This window comes from Uloborus diversus, chromosome 2, assembly GCF_026930045.1.
Source record: "Uloborus diversus isolate 005 chromosome 2, Udiv.v.3.1, whole genome shotgun sequence".
NCBI lineage: Eukaryota > Metazoa > Arthropoda > Arachnida > Araneae > Uloboridae > Uloborus > Uloborus diversus.
The window spans coordinates 218,057,068-218,073,535 of NC_072732.1; the positions used below are offsets into that span (position 1 = coordinate 218,057,068).

General features: G+C 33.4%; 1 protein-coding gene across 1 annotated transcript in view; it reads right to left on the minus strand.

Moving 5' to 3' along the window:
* LOC129217691 (protein Wnt-16-like) overlaps positions 1 to 530 on the minus strand; it is a 216,600-nt gene extending 216,070 nt beyond the window's left edge. Inside the window, exon 1 of the mRNA XM_054852025.1 lies at positions 416 to 530. Within this exon, the coding sequence (XP_054708000.1) occupies positions 416 to 468 (53 nt within the window). The 5' untranslated portion in view covers positions 469 to 530. The remainder of the gene's footprint in view (positions 1 to 415) is intronic.
* Between the last annotated feature and the right edge of the window lie 15,938 nt (positions 531 to 16,468).

A 16,468-nucleotide genomic window follows, 5' to 3' on the forward strand; every position in this document is an offset into this window, starting at 1 on the left:
CACGTGACAATTCCCATATTTCATAAAAAAGAAATATTTTTTGAAGAAAGTTTTAGCTTAAGTTTTAGTCACTTGTGATTTCTTAAACAACAAAATTTTGTTCATCATCCTTTTAAATTATTATTTTTTTATGAAATATATAAAGCGTCACGTGCGGGACAAAATGACCGTTTTGAATGGAATGCCCCCCCCCCCCGGCAGTTTTTCGATAAGAATTATTTACACTCATAAAACAAAGAAAACTTTAACTTAAAAATAAACAATCACGCATCACATGTCCGATATAAATACATTCCTTCACATCAACCTCATATCTATATTTTTTTCGAATGCTTATATCCGGGCCCCGAGGGGGGTGGATCAGGGGGCGGGGGGCCCTCGCGGAATGGAAGGTGAGAAGGAAAGGTGTACTTACATCCAGTTGGCGCAGGCGACGTGAAGGAGCGAGATTAGCCAGAGGGCGATCATAGCGATCCAAAACAAAGAGCGCGTGTTTTCTCACTTCGGCCCGGGACAAGATCCGATGCTGCCGACACGACTCGCAGGCAGCGATTTGCCACTCCGCTCGGCCCGAACGTGTGCGGAGACCAGCACCGGGGGTTGCCGTCGCCCGGCGAGACGATGCTGCGCTTTTATCGCTCTTTTTGGCGAGTTGCGTTTCTTTTGGTCTTCGAAATGAATCGTGGTTCGCGGAGGAAAAGTCAGTTGCGTCATTTTCAACTTTTTCTGGGCAGAGGAGGAAGGGGTTAGGCCTGTCACTTAGGAGGGTAAATCCTCACCCCCCCCCTGACTTTAGAAAATCAATGTATTTACGTACAAGAGGCAGGGTTTTTTTCTATTTTATCCAGTATATACCCTTTGACACCCATGAAAAAATTTAAAATAACAGGCCTGGGGGGGGGGAGTTAAATGGTGCACACTCAATGCATATTATATCGAAAAACAAAAAAAAAATTGAATTTTGACATCTGGAATTCAAATTATGTTTTTCGCAATCACGAGTGTGTGTATGTAGGCAGGGGCGGATGCAGAAAAATCTTTTGGAGGGGGCACAGGAAATTTAATACCCCCCCCCCCACCTTCGATGTTTCATAACAAAGTTTTGACGACTTTATTTTTAAATTGTGCGAGTTTTTATTTATTTATTTATTATTATTTATTTTTTTAAGGATTTCTTAAGGTCAATGAATCTACTTCTAAGTACATGAATATTATGCACTAATACACTTTGAATGTGGACGGAATACATCTTTAACGTTTCAAGCCATTTAAATACTAAACCCAATATAATGTCACCAAAATGATAGACATTGAGCGGCTTTACCTAGGAACATTGTCATAATGATTATAACATGAGGGCAAGATAATTAAATAAACCCATACCTCTTTTGAGTTTTTTAAAATTAATTTAATCATAACTTCATAACATATATAAGTTTCACTGAAGAATTCAGAAACTATTTCTGTATGAATTTCAAAACAATTGCTGATTTGTTCTTAAAGCCATGATACAGTTGAGGTAACATATTGATACTACATGCCATTTCTATTGAAAATCATGGTTTTCTAAGAAACTACTACATGATTTCTTTCCTTTTTCATCTTTTATTAGCTGAAAAAGAAATATATTATTTCGCAAATAGGTTCCTAGGTCAAAATGACTCTTTTAGGTGCGCCTACACATTTTAAAAAAATGTTAATTATTGATTTCATCAAAGAAGAATTAATGGACAAATCGCGATAATGCGGTTTCTTGAATTTGAAGTCAATGAGTTAAATGTATTCTGCAACTCTGGGCCTCTGACTCCAGTAATACTTCTTTAGCAAACAAAAATGCTTTTATTCAAAATATGCTGTGTGTGTGTGTTTTGTGTTCTTTTTAATTCGCTACGTAAAAAAAGTGCAAAGGAAAGGTCAGTTAAAAAGTAATAAATAAAATAGTGAAGTTAATTAATCCTTTGGGGGGGGGGCACGTGCCCCCCGCCCCCCCTAAAATCCGCTACTGCATGTAGGCGTGTGTGTTTGTGTGTAGGGGGTATGTGTATGTGTGTGTAGGCATGTGTGTCTGTGTGCTGGCATAAGTGTGTGGGTAGTTGTGTGTGTGAATGTGTATGTGTGGGGGGGATGTTTGTATGTGTGTAGGCATATGTGTTTGTGTCTGTGTGCAGGCATGAATGTGTGGGTAGTTGTGTGTATGCGTGTGTGTATGTGTAGGTGTCTGTATGTACGCGTGTGTATATGTGTTTGTGTATGTGTGTATGTGTTTGTGTGTGTGTATGTGTTTGTGTGTGTGTATGTGTGTAGTTGTATATGTATGCGCGTGTGTGTAGGATATGGATGCAACCTGGAGACGGCTTTCGCTATAGGAGCAGCATCGTGAGGAGCCGATCGACGGTGATGGTGCGGAGGGTGGCGGTGGGAAAATAAAATGATAGCACATCAAAACAGTCAAATGAAAGCAATAAGCAATCGTGATTGCTCAAAAAAAAAAAAAAAAAACATTTCATACACACATGTAAATGCATTGGTTACTCAAAACGAAGGAGGGGGAGGGGAGGGTCAATTGCCGCTTCCTGAAAACTAAGTAACGGGCCTAGGTAAAGCAATGACTTGCCACTGAAAGTAGTGGAGTCTTTGTTAGGAGGTTCCTCCAAATCAAGCCAGATTGAGGTTTAGATCAGGGGTGGCAAATAGGGGGGGGGGAGGTAAGAGGGGCGGTCTCACCCCTAAATTTTTTGGATAGAAAGATAGAAAATGGGTGAATTCAATTTATGCAAGTCGGCAATCGATGTTCATTAAAAAAATCTTGCTGGTTCTCAGTAACTATTTGATGAAACTCGACATATTCCCAGACTAGAAAAAGTGTTTTTCGATATTTGGGTGATGACTTAGAAATTCATGAGGTATTTTCCGGCCTTTTCAAAACATAGAAAGCTGATAGAGAACCATGGTTAATTTTAACTAAGGAAGACATTTCCTCATTTAGGCTAAATATTTCATACTTGTGTGCCCAATGTAACGATAGTATGTCCAATATGAGAGGCTCGTGTAGAGTGGTGTGGCTGCAAGGTTTTCACAAGAAAATTCCTTGACATTTTACATTCACTTTTACGCTCCTTTTTTAAGTGTAGGGGAAAAAGGGGCACATGTACACATTTTTTTTTTTTTCATTTCTTAATTTTTCAGAAAATATTGTCAATTTCTCACAGAAAAAGGGTCCCCGTTACTGAATAGTCTTTTCTTTGTCAGATTTTAAAATATATACTAGCTGCGTGCCCGGCGTTACACGGGCTGCTTAAAAAATGAAAGAGATGTCCAATTGATGTTTTTATATTACTCTGACATCAGTTTCTAAAGCGCTAAGAAGTAAATAAATACGCGTAATGCAAGGTTTGCAAAACACCAGTAGAGCATATTTTTGGCAAAAATCTCTTTAACGTTAATCATAGTTATCAATGATACAAGTTATGAGTATTTTCAATTGGCACAAAAGATGAAAATATATTCATTATCAACTATAATCTGTGCTCACGTTAAAATGAATTACATCTGATAGACTATATCTGAAATAGTTATGCACAAATACAATCAGCTTTTTACACAAAATGACACACACTTTTTGATTGATTACGTGAAACTAAAGCACCAAGACTAAATAAATACCAATAAGCATTAATTTAATCCCAAGGCATCAGATTCCAATTTATTTTTAGTTAAAATCCTTAAAAACAATCTTTTTTGTTCAACTCTGTTTCACTTAAAGAAATCCAAACAATCTTAATTTAACATGTTCTTTTAACGATACAAACTGTATTTCAAAAATAGAAACAGGAAGGAAAAAGAGAGTTATTATAATTCGAAAACTCACTCATGTGACGGGAAAAAGTCCAACAAAATAAATATAATTATTTGCACATCCTAAATGTACCAAAATATGAGGCCGGTGAATGATAAATTTACACTACAATCAATAAACATAGCTAAAGAAACAACTTTCATATGCTGAAAAGAATTAAGAACGTTGAATGTAAAAAATAAAAAAAGGACAGACGATAAAATAAAAGCTATGTCCGAATAGAGCAACCAATTTTAAACTAATCTTTACTAATAATAAAGCTGAAAGTCTCTCTGTCGGGATATCTCTCTGTCTGGATCTCTGTTTGTTTTTAAGATTCTCTGTGACGCGCATAGCGCCTAGGAAGTTCGGCCGATTTTCATTAAATTTGGCACAGAGTTAGTTTTAGCAAGGGGGTGTGCACCTAGAAGCGATTTTTCGAAAACTCGATTAACATGGGCGAGCAAATTAACATTGCAAATTGGCGAGAAGTTCATCATCCATTATTTGTAAATATACAGGCGAACCAAGTGACCTTTTAATTTTCTGTTACGGGCAAAGCCGTGCCGGTACCACAAGTTGAAAATGAAATTCTAGATGGAAACGTTGTTTTAAGATTTTGACAGCAGCCAAAAAAATCTTTTAAAACAATTATTAGAATTTTACTTGCTCACCCATATGCAAAATGGCAACAGGAAAGAAATAAAATTCCTGAATAACGTTATGTTAATTAACGTTTTAATTAAAATCTCCGCTAATTAAAGTCGCACAAGACGAGATTGGTCCTAGTGTTTTTTTGGGAAATTTCGAATTGATCGGTATCTCTTTTGACTCTCGATTCGCAGCGGTTCTCGAGAAGATCGATCTTCAGACAGACAGACAGACAGGCGGACGCGATCAGATTTTAATATTATAGTAGATTTAATATTAAAGTAGATATTTATTTGCTTTATGGAATTTTTAAAAAATGTCTTCAATTGTTCACATGTACTCCTATAGGGGGTACATGTGAACAAGCTTGGGGAACATGTGAACACGATTGAAAAATACAGGACGAGCATCATATTTCAATGAAAAACGAGTACTGGTTATAATAAATCATGTACGTATATTCCAATTACATTCAAGGGTTTGTAACCTATACTGTGTCAGTTTGAATTGTACAGTAACTGTCATTAAGAAAGTATTTTTTCCAAATTATATAACTCAGCTCACTGTCAAATTCAAAAGTTTCATATCATATTCTAATCACTAGATCTACAAGAAAAAATCTTATAACACTAAATAATACAAAGAATATTTTATTACGTGAAGTTTATTCTTGTTATAGAGTGCGTTTAAGCTTCATAAAGAATATGATGATGAATTTAAAAATTATTCTAAACTTCAGTTTTTAGTTAAAGGAAAATATTTTTTCTTTAATTTCCTTGCACTTGCAAAGATTATAGATCATTAAATTTTCGACCAACTATTTAGTAATTAAAGAATTAAAAAAAATAAAACTAAATAAAATTAATAATTATGTAACAATAATTGTGTAACATAAATAATAATTATGTAACAACAAGAAATTTACATACTAATTGCAGCAAAATAACCAATATAAATCTTTACATCTCTTTTAACACTCATAATAAGCATACACTAATATTTATATTGCGGAGAGGATATGGGAACAGTTCACATGTGCCCGTACATGTTGTACTCACAAGTGTCCCGTCATCTACTTTAGAAATTTTTTTTTTGAATAATTAAGATTTTTTAATTTAATTACAAGATTTAAACATTGGCATAAATTTACATAAATGTTCATATAATGAATTGCAATGACTAAATTTAGCTTTTATTAATTAGTTTAAAATATTGTTACAAATTCTGTAAATAGTAATTTTTTTTTTGTGATTAATTTGTCGTTTTCTAGCTAAATGTGGCGTTTATTAAATTATCTTTCATCTAAAATAATTGTAGTAACGTAACTTGTAAATAGTTTCTTGTAATGAATATACATCCCGCGTACATTCGGCTGAAGTATACGGTCCCCTCCTTTCTGAGTGATGAAATTTGCGAATGGAAAGAAATAAGAAAGCGTAGAACGGTGTAGGATTTTCTGGAATATCTGAGAAGCTCCCTTTCAATGTCTATAAATATCCGTGCCGCATGATAAAAAGTCAGTCTCGATTGAGAAGTTGTGCCGAGAGTGTATTAGCTTTGTTTATTGCGAGGCATTCCGCTGTGTTGTTTTGCGTATTTGGATGTAAATACGTGTGCCATCTTTGAGTATACGGTGTTAATTGATGTTTGCCTAATTGCTATGGTGAATTTAGCAGTTGCTAACAATCTTTCCTGTACATAGTGTAAATAAATCTCCTGTGTTTTCTCAAGAACTGTGTCGTCATTCAAGAAAGTTTGAAGTTGTATCACGCACTCTTTACAATATGTTTTTACACGAAGAAGACAGTAATAAAAGTACATCAACATCTGCTGAAACAAAGAAGCTGTCGGAAAATAAACTGGCTCCTTGCTGTGAAAGTTTGGTTAAGAAGTCGGGCTGCTACTGCCATTATTTGAGATTTTAAAAAGATTTTTTGATTGACGTTATCCTAGTAAAACATACCATGTTCACATGTGTGCCCCCTTTTCCCCTATATTTATTTAATGAGTGTTCATCGCTTTCTTCTGCTAGAAACACGTTTCACCTGCTCATACGCCTGCATTATATGCTTTCATAAAAACTTCTTAAAAATGCATGTGATTATGGAATTAAAAAAAAAACATATCAACAAATACCTTTTATGGGGCTGTATAATTATGCAATCTCGGAGTGACACAAGATGATCTTCAAGAGTTAAAATCATAAACACACTTCTCGATAACTTCAAAGCAGTGATTTGACGACTGGAATAATTATTGCAAAACGATTCTTTCAATGGTAAAAAAGCTCATGCCTTTTTTAGCATGTATGACTTCGTTTGAATTTTTATTCAATTTGTACGGAGGAAAGTTTTTGAAAAATGCTTTACTCTATCAACATCTTCAATCCGGCCCTTAATTTTCGGACTATTCAAGCTACAGTTCAATCTACAATTGATCTGTGCACCATACTACCATAGTTCAATCTACAATTGAAACTGAAAATAGATTTACATAGATGTACATTTCAATCAAGCGTGAAACTTTGCAAAAAAATTCTTCTTCCGAGCCAATTTTAAAAAGGCGCAAAAAAAAAAAAAAAAAAAAAAAAAAAAAAACTAAAATCCACATGATGATGTGAAGTCAAACATTGATTTTTAATATTTTTTATGAAGTAATAGATTCAGTTTCGAATGAAATTAACACAAGATATGATGATAATTATTTTTCTTTATGGTTTACTCTATATATTGTCTGGATTGGATTTTGAAAATGAAAAATAAAATGTTTCAATTATCAGTAAAATTTTTAACATGAGGCAAGAAAAACTACAAGCAATATACCGACAAGGCCGGTTACCACATCCAGAAACTGCAGTTTCATCATTGTTATGGACTCCTCAGTCTGGAATAGTGAATAACAGAGCTGGAGGCAGATGACATCTCATTGACGCCGACGAGACTTGATTATTCAATGATAAAAAATTAAACCCCTCACAATTTTTGAAGTTGCCTGGGTGATTTTGAAGAGCAAGATATAAAAAGTGTTTTCATTCATAACTTTGTTACTTCAATTATTTTTTAACTATGTACTCCAATCAGCTCAGCTACTAGACAAAGATTTTTTTTATGTCTCAGGAGGTTAGGGAATTATTTTCCAAGCACAATGGGCAAAAAAATCAAACGAAGTCATACATGCTAAAGGACATGAGCTTTTTCACCATCTTTTCTACTTAGCTGTACTGGCAAAACAGCACGACACTGGGCACTGATAGATTAGTAACACGATTCCCTGCTCTTCCGAATTCCAAAAATCATGTATTAAAACTTTTCCGAAAGGTATAAAAACTTTAGTATCGAGTTGTTTTGTATGATAACGTATTAGAAAATGAATCAAATTTTTAGTTGTTTCTGAACACTAATTTTTGTTCATATTAAACCGATTTTATGATCTCTTCCTGTTAGCTAATGTGTGTTTGGGACCGCACTGTGGTAATACATATTTGAGAAACTCGACCCCCGAAATGCGATGCTGAAATGCCACCCCTGACCTCTTCCTGTTAGCTAATGTGTGTTTGGGACCGCACTGTGGTAATACATATTTGAGAAACTCGACCCCCGAAATGCGATGCTGAAATGCCACCCCTGACCTCTTCCTGTTAGCTAATGTGTGTTTGGGACCGCACTGTGGTAATACATATTTGAGAAACTCGACCCCCGAAATGCAATGCTGAAATGCCACCCCTGAGTTTAGATCATTGGAGTTCACATGGGAAACCCCTCCCCCCCCCAAAAAAAAAGTAATAATCAAGAGATACGTCATCTTCGTTATCTAGTGTTGAGGAAAGTTCATTCATTCACTAATTCTGAACCTATTTTCATATAAATAAATTTACCGAAGATGCTCATAGGAAAACTTTTGATTGAGAATTTCCAACAAATGTCACATCAAGATTTTTTTTAAATTCACGCTATTTGAGATGGTAATCTGTATACTAAATACTTGGTGCAACGAATCTAAAAGCCTTTGGCTCCTAAACAAAATACCTTTCTTTAGGATGCACACTGAGTCAGAAACTGATGGATGTAAAACAGGTCCCAAATTTGTTACACAAAGATGAGTTTACCCAACATTTTAGTTTTTGAGAAATATTTAGAGCAGATGTTAAAAGTTACGGTCTGTAGTAGCTCTAATACACGAATCGTAACAAAGGCACAGCAACTGATGAAAGTTTTTCATATATACGTGCCTTATTGCCTACATGGGTATATGCGTATACATACACGTATACTCGTATATTTAACCCTGTTTACTGTAAAAACAATACATATTAAGTGAAATTAATATTTCATTTATGTCTGCCTCATGCTTAAAGATTAAGTGACTTTAGAAGAACAACATTCGTTTAGGCCTAATATTATGACCACCTTATCCCATCTTACTAAAATTCTTCTGAAAAATTATCCGAAATAGATTCAGCTAACTGTTAATGAGTAAGAGTTCTTGAGACATGTAGAAGCTTCATGTGAAGTCAATCTGTTCATAATTCTAACAAACAAAATTTTCCAAGGAGGTTTAAAAGAGGTGTTTAGATTTTAAAAATTTTCATATTCACACAAAACATTTTATTTTACCAAATAAAAGTTTGCTCGTTGTGAAGTTTTGCATTCAAAATGTAGTTTCTAACTGCCCTATCCCAAAATAAAATTTTCACATTCATTCGAACATTTATTTCCATGCTATAGCCATTTATTTGACGTATGACCACTTTACCCCATTGACCACTTTCCCCCACCAGACCCTAATATATTATTGAACAATCTAACTTTTTATTAAGTTATTATTTAGTAGAATATCATGCAGTATCAACAGCACCTTTTAAACGTCTGGAAATAGATTTCAGTCTTTTTTTTTTTTTTTTTTTGCGTAATTTTTAGTAAGTGTTCAACCACACTTCAAGTCTTACTGTTTCTAGCTCCATTTTCGTTTCCAAAATGTATTTTCGTAATCTAGCTTCCAGATATCTCTAAATATGCTACATTAAGTACAAATCTGAAGATTGAAGGGGTATTTTCTAAACACTTTAGGACAATTTTTGAGGCACTAGATGCAAAAGTTGAAAACCGTGTGCTTCGTATCAGTATCTTGATAAAAAAACAACATTGTTTCCGATAACCAAATTTTTGGCTAAGAGTTTAAAATTGGTTTTTAAAATATTTAAATGAGCAGCATAATTTATTTTTTCATCAAAATATTCCAAACTACCAAGTCCTGATGCTGATATGCACCCTCACACAAGAACACCTTCATCGTCTGATTAACTAATCCAACTAAGTTCTTAAGATTAAGTTCCTCTTTTTTTTTCTTCTATTTACAATTAATGCAACAATTTAACCAGAAATGTAGACTTTATTTTCATATGTAAGCAAGACGTAATTCCGAAACGTTTTGAGCTTATTTATCATTGATTTTGCGACAAAAAGCATAAGCTTTCTGTTTTTCGCACGCCCAAGAAATTTTCTGCCGCAGGAGGTCCCATTTAATCCAGCTAATCAGAGAACTTGGCGAACAATTTTAGGTGAAAATTATATGCAAAATTTTTCATTTAACTCAGCAAAAACTTTTACAGCACTCAAATGTGTATTTTTCGTAATTTTTTTAACTTTAAATCTCCGATCACGCTTATTCAAGTTTGCTAGTTGACCTTTTCTTGCCTTGTGTTCGGTCCCATTCTTTTCTTTAAAGCATTTTATCGAGCACTTTACTATAGAATGGAATGAACTAACTAATTTAATGATATTTCAAACCAATTTACCGCTACTGTGAGGAAAAAATTCAAGTTTCGAATGATGATTGTTGTTTTTTACGAATAACATCCATTTTAAGGTAATAAGCACAATATTAAGCAATAAATAAACAAAAAATTAAAGTCAAATGACTTTTAAGGGTAAACACAATGCAAAAATAATAAAAAAAACGACATATGATAATTTTAATCATGAATTTATTCGAAATTATTTGAGTGTACGATGACTTTTGTGGCGTGTTATTTCTGTCTCTTCGTTTTTTGACCCATTTCAAAAAGGAGATCAGTCAAAATTTTGAAAAACCTACTGGGTTGTCTTTAGAATGACATAGGAATGATGTGAAAAAATTTCGGACTTCCTATTCGAATTCGGTTTTGCGTATTTTGGTTTTACTAAAAATTTCAAAATGTACGAACACTTTTGGGAGTCACTGTACATCGCAATAAACAATATTAAATTAAAATTAAAACCATTCAAAAGTCAAAACTTAAACATCAGTCAGTACATCACAATATTGCCAATTAAAAATTCCATAAAACATTTTAGGTATTTGAGATAATATTTTCAGGAAGCATCACAAAAAGTTTAAATCAGAAATTCTTCGAAGATAAATAAAATGTTATTAAATACTAAGCTAACTGCATATAATATTCAAGAGATTTCGTGAAAACCTTATCAATTAACAGAATAAAACACTTATCACACAGTGTTTCTTCTTTTCCTCTTCTTCAAAATTTAAAGATGAAATTTTCCTCTTTTTTAATAAATAAAATGAAGTTATTCAAGTTTTTAAAATAGTAATTTAGCTAGATATTTACACATAAAATAATATTCTCTGTCAACAACGAACAAGGGAAAAAAATAACATTTACATCCATCAAAACATGCCAACTCTTATCTTTTAATTCTTAGCGTTGCCATTTCCAAGAAGCGATCAATAGCGCAGACAATAATCAAATTAAATAACGCAAAAACAGCTAAATCACTCTACCACGCAGAAATTCGGATTTATATGAGTGTTTGGATTCGAGAAAAGAACAAGAAATAACTACACGTGTGCCTGGATTTTTGGCTTATTTATTTATTTATTTTTGGTTATTTATAGAAAATTACTAAATCAGTAACACCAAACCAATGCAGAACAATATTTAATTATTTTGTTGAACTTTCATTCGCAACTCCAGAGCTCGAATACGCTACCATGCGGTGATTAACAATACTGAAGAAAAAGATAAAGCATTCCATTCCACTTGTTTTCTTTGGGGTATATTACATGCGTCAGATAGTTTGTGATTTAATTTCTGAAGAATAGAAAAGAAAGCTTGCCACAAACACTATGAAAAATTAATGTCATTCACTAAACGCCAAAACAAGTTATAAGTTACGGCATTTGTTTGTTTTATCTTTTTCATCCGCCATTAGCCAGTGACTGCAGCGCCCCTTATAGTTTATTCGCAACTCCAACGAACTATAGGGGACACTGCAGTCACTGTATAATGGCCGACGAAAAAACTAAAACAAACGCATGTGGTAACGAAGAAAATGCTAAAAGTGTTGTGATTTTTGTTCGTATGTATGATTTTTTCGCTTTATTCTTTTTAAATTAATTTTCAAAGTCTTGTGGATATTCTGGCCCACGTTGAAAGAAATGAAAATTCAAGAAGCATTACTAAACGTCAAAGATTAATGCAAACTACGTAGTTCGTAGTTCTAAGCAGCTATTTCCACGATGTTGAATTCGATATTTATCAATTCTTGATAAAACTAAATAATAATTGTGGCCTGACAAGAACAACAATTAATGCTAGAAAATTCAATATGACATTACAAATTATTATCGAAAGAAGATGATACTTCTTTGCCTTGCTTGGCTAGCGCTTATTGTTTTGCATTTGTTGCTGAGTTATTTCTCTCGAATTCCCGAATCGGTTAATTTAAAATTTTTCTGTTTCGATTTTCTAATTTCTGAGTTACGATTTAATTATGTCAAGTTATACAAATCATCTACAGAATTCTTACGGATATATGGTGGTAGCAGTGGTTGGAAATAGCGCGCTACAAGTAGCGACGCTACTGTAGTAGCTACGTTTTTTAGTAGTTTGTAGTGTAGCGCACTACTTTTTTAAAAAAGTAGAGTAGCGAGTAGTTCGCTACAAAAAAAAGTAGTTTGTAGCGATTTCTGGAAACTACTTTTGAATCAAGTTTAAAAAAAAAACGCATTTTCAAACGAATCTGACTGGTGCAAGTCTTACGCGAGTAAAAGTTGCACCAATCAGATTCGTAAGACTGAAAAATTCGAGCTGACCTCTAACATATAATTTTGACGTCATGTGTTGTATCTGTTTGACGCCATTACTTTCTTTGGCATAGAAACTTTCACATTTTCCCAATATTCGCCTTGAATAGAGCATGGCTTAAAAAGAAAGAAACGATTTTTTTTCCAGTTTCCTGCAAACTTTGCCCGTTAAGCAAAAAGCTTTCGGTATTAATGCCATTTGCACGTGCAGTCGAACTAATATTTAGTACCCAAGAAAGAAGGTGATATAAGCCCTGCGCTTCCGTTAAGAAAATTTTCGTGTAGCGGGTGAGGAATTCGTGTCAGCTGCAAAATTCGTTCCTCGAGTAAAACTCGCTCTATATAGACATTTCGCGTTAGTCGAATTGCGTTCTAGCCCTAGTCCACTGTTGTTAAAAATTGCACATTGAAGTAAAGTAATCATTTTTAGTTATGTTTCATGTTTCGGATAATTAGTAGTAATGATTGGGATATTTTTCATTTTTCTTTATTTTGTCTTTTTTACTGATTGAGTGTTGATACATTAACATATTAAAAGTCAATTATTAAATGTTGTGAGTTTTTGAGGTTATTGGCAAAATAGAAAAATGCTGTTATTTCATTTTATCAGGGGCGTAAGAAAAGAGATAGTGTCCAGGTCTGGAACCCTAGCTTGAAGCTCAAAAGCAATCAATTCCTATGAAATAACTAATGTTATCCTATGAATCCCTAACTATGAAATATAAGTTCCTTTAAAATTAACTCATATAATGAAAATTTAACTTTTTCTCTTTTGTTGATGCACTTCATCATCTAAATCAATTTTATGTATATGTATGTCTAGTCTATGTAAAATTTAAATTAAATTACGATTGGATTTATCTCAATTTCAAGTAGCCGAGTTGCTCTTCTTGAATGAAATACTATTTACTGTCAGGAAAGGATTAAAAATTTGAAGGTTGAACTCCTTCCATTTTTAAATCCTTTCTTGCAGGGAATATTCGTGCAATTGGTAAAAAATGTTTCGATTGTCGAATCGTAAATTCAGTAAAGGAAGAAAGAATAAATAATTTATAGCAATATAGCCATATTCAAATGAGCCAATATATCAATCTGAAAATTTTGTTAATTTTTTCATTCAATCTCAAACGGTGGGTATGTGTATGTTATTTATTTATTTAATTTTTAAAAAGTAGCGAAGTAGCGACTATATTTCAAAAGTAGTTTGTAGTTGCTACATTTTGAAAAAAGTAGTTGTAGTTGTAGTTAACTACATTTGTGCTAAAGTAGTTGTAGTTGTAGTTCGCTACAAAAAAAAATGTAGTTTTTCCAACCACTGGGTGGTAGTTTTCTTTTCAGTTGATTGACCATTATTTCTTTTTACTTATCGAATTCTGTAATCTTACTACCATTTTATTACACTCATGATAAAAATTAAGAATGGTTTAACTAAAAACGCGAAATCTCGCCAAGACTATTTTGCTCGCACAATACTAAAACTATAACTCTAAACAAATTTGGCGAAATCATTCAGCTGAGAATAAAAGGAATAAAGTAAATTCTTTCTCGGTGAAATATTTTTCATTTTGTTCTACGATAATATATTCAAGAAAATATTTTGCATACCGTCCATTCCAACTAAATGCTGCTGTAAAAGATGGTTAGTTAAATTAATTTAAGATTAAAAAAACTCATATTCTTACAAATTCATACAAAACAATAAATTTTTTTACCTTGTATAACGTTATCCAAGTTTGTTAATCCAGTTTTCGCTTTCACCAGTTTCAATCAACTCATATTTTAGAAGGTAATAAGGAAAACTAACATTATTTTGAGAAGCTCGAGAATACTACTAAGGGACGAATTAATTTCTGTTGCTGAAAGCAAACTAAGACTCATCGATTGCGTTAATAAATACTCAGAACAAACTGCCTGTGTTTACGTCAACAGACACACGTGGAACGCATCGTGGCAATGTTTTGTTTCATCGGCAGTTTTGTAAATCACCGCAAGGTAGCGTATTCGAGCGCTGGAGTTCCGAATACACGTGTGCCTGGATTTTTATCTTATTTATTTATTTATTTTTTGTTATTTATAGAAAATTACTAAAACAGTAACACCAAACCAATGCAGAACGATATTTAATTATTTTGTTAAACTTTCATTCGCAACTCCAGAGCTCGAATACGCTACCCTGTGGTGATTAACAATACTAAAGAAAAATGTAAAACATTCCATTCCACGTATTTTCTTTGGGTTAAATTACAGGCTTCAGACAGTTTGTTGTGTAATGTAATTTCAGAAGAAAAGAAAGCTTCTCACAAAAGAGATGAAAAATGACTGTCATTCACTAAGCGTCAAAGCAAGTTATAACTTACGGCATTTGTTTGCTTTACCTTTTCCATCCGCCATTAGACAGTGGCTGCAGCGCCCCCTATAGTTTATTGGAGTTGCGAATAGGTTCCGCTACCTTTCGTAGCTAAGGATAATGGTTCAACTTGTGACAAATACATCCAATAATTTTTTTTATTTTTCTTTTTTGGCACCTGTTGTTAGTTCAGAGCAGAGTGTAGACCACGTATTACAGTTACAGTATGAATATTGCGTGATAAAATCGAATTTATGAATTTGGTCGGTGATCGAATGTTATATTATCTAACGCTGCAGACAAACCACTGGACAATCCGTATAGCGTGTATTCTTAGAAGAGAAGATTTTTTTATTATTTTCTTAATGGTGATTTCAATCGAAGAAATCATTTTTATTCTAAAAAGACATTCTAGTGATTGCTCCTTGAACCCATGGTTGATGAAATTATGCTCTTCATAAAATTATGCAAATGTAATTGCTTTCTCTACATTCATGTTTTTGTGAAAAGTAAAATACTTCCTTTAAAATTATTTCAAAACTGAGACTGATATATATCTGGATGTACATCAGTGAAAGACAGATTTACAATAACAGCAAAGAGAACAATCTAGACTCAATAATCTCTCGAAAGTTCTACGTAGAAAAGCATTCAAAAAGGCTTCAAGTCAGGAATTTAACTAACAAAGTAGTGTAATAAAATGACTTATCAAGGTAACAATGTCATCGCTAGATAATGCGTAGCAATAGAAGTAGTTTACCTAGTAACCATTTATAATCTCAAATCAGGTTACGTTGAAAGGCTGGTCTTAAAAGAGCGGATTTCTATTCTATAGGAATCACGCGAGCATCTCGACTAAGCATGCAGACGCATTGGTAATTATTTGATGCCTTGTGACGAAAATTTTAACATAATTGAATTGCAAAAATGAAACGCCCTGAATTGCTAATTTTTAAAGGGATGATAAGAGTTTTCCCACAACCTTATGAAAGCGACTTCAAGACTCTTAAGTGTGGAATTCCATTTTTAAACGTGCTTTGAAGTTTATATGATAAAATGCTGAAACAAAATCAAGAAATTTTGAAAAGCTGTATCGCAGTTGGATATTTTTCGGATCCATTTATGGCGGATATACTTCTATAACATTAATATCACTCACTTTTTCAATCACATTTTTCAATTCACTCTTTTTAAAGAGAACAATTCACAATAATCTGTTCATTTACAGCAAAGTAAAAAAAAAAAATATTTTACAGAAAAACAGAGTGAACGAACGTCGCCATGTTCAGGTAAAGAATGAATAAAATAAAAATTCGGAAAAATCCGGAAAAAAAAATCAATTATTCGTGAAATACGCATGCTCATGTTGTGGGAGAGACAGCAGTCATTAAGGGGGGGGGGTAATTTTCTAATATTTTGGCAAATTCTTTACACAATCTCTGATTAAGACCTATTGTTGTTCAGCAGACTGAAAAGGTGCGGACATAATGCTCTTTTTTTCGGAGAATTTTCATTTCTTTTTTTTGTCAGGGAAGAGCATGTCTGACGAAACA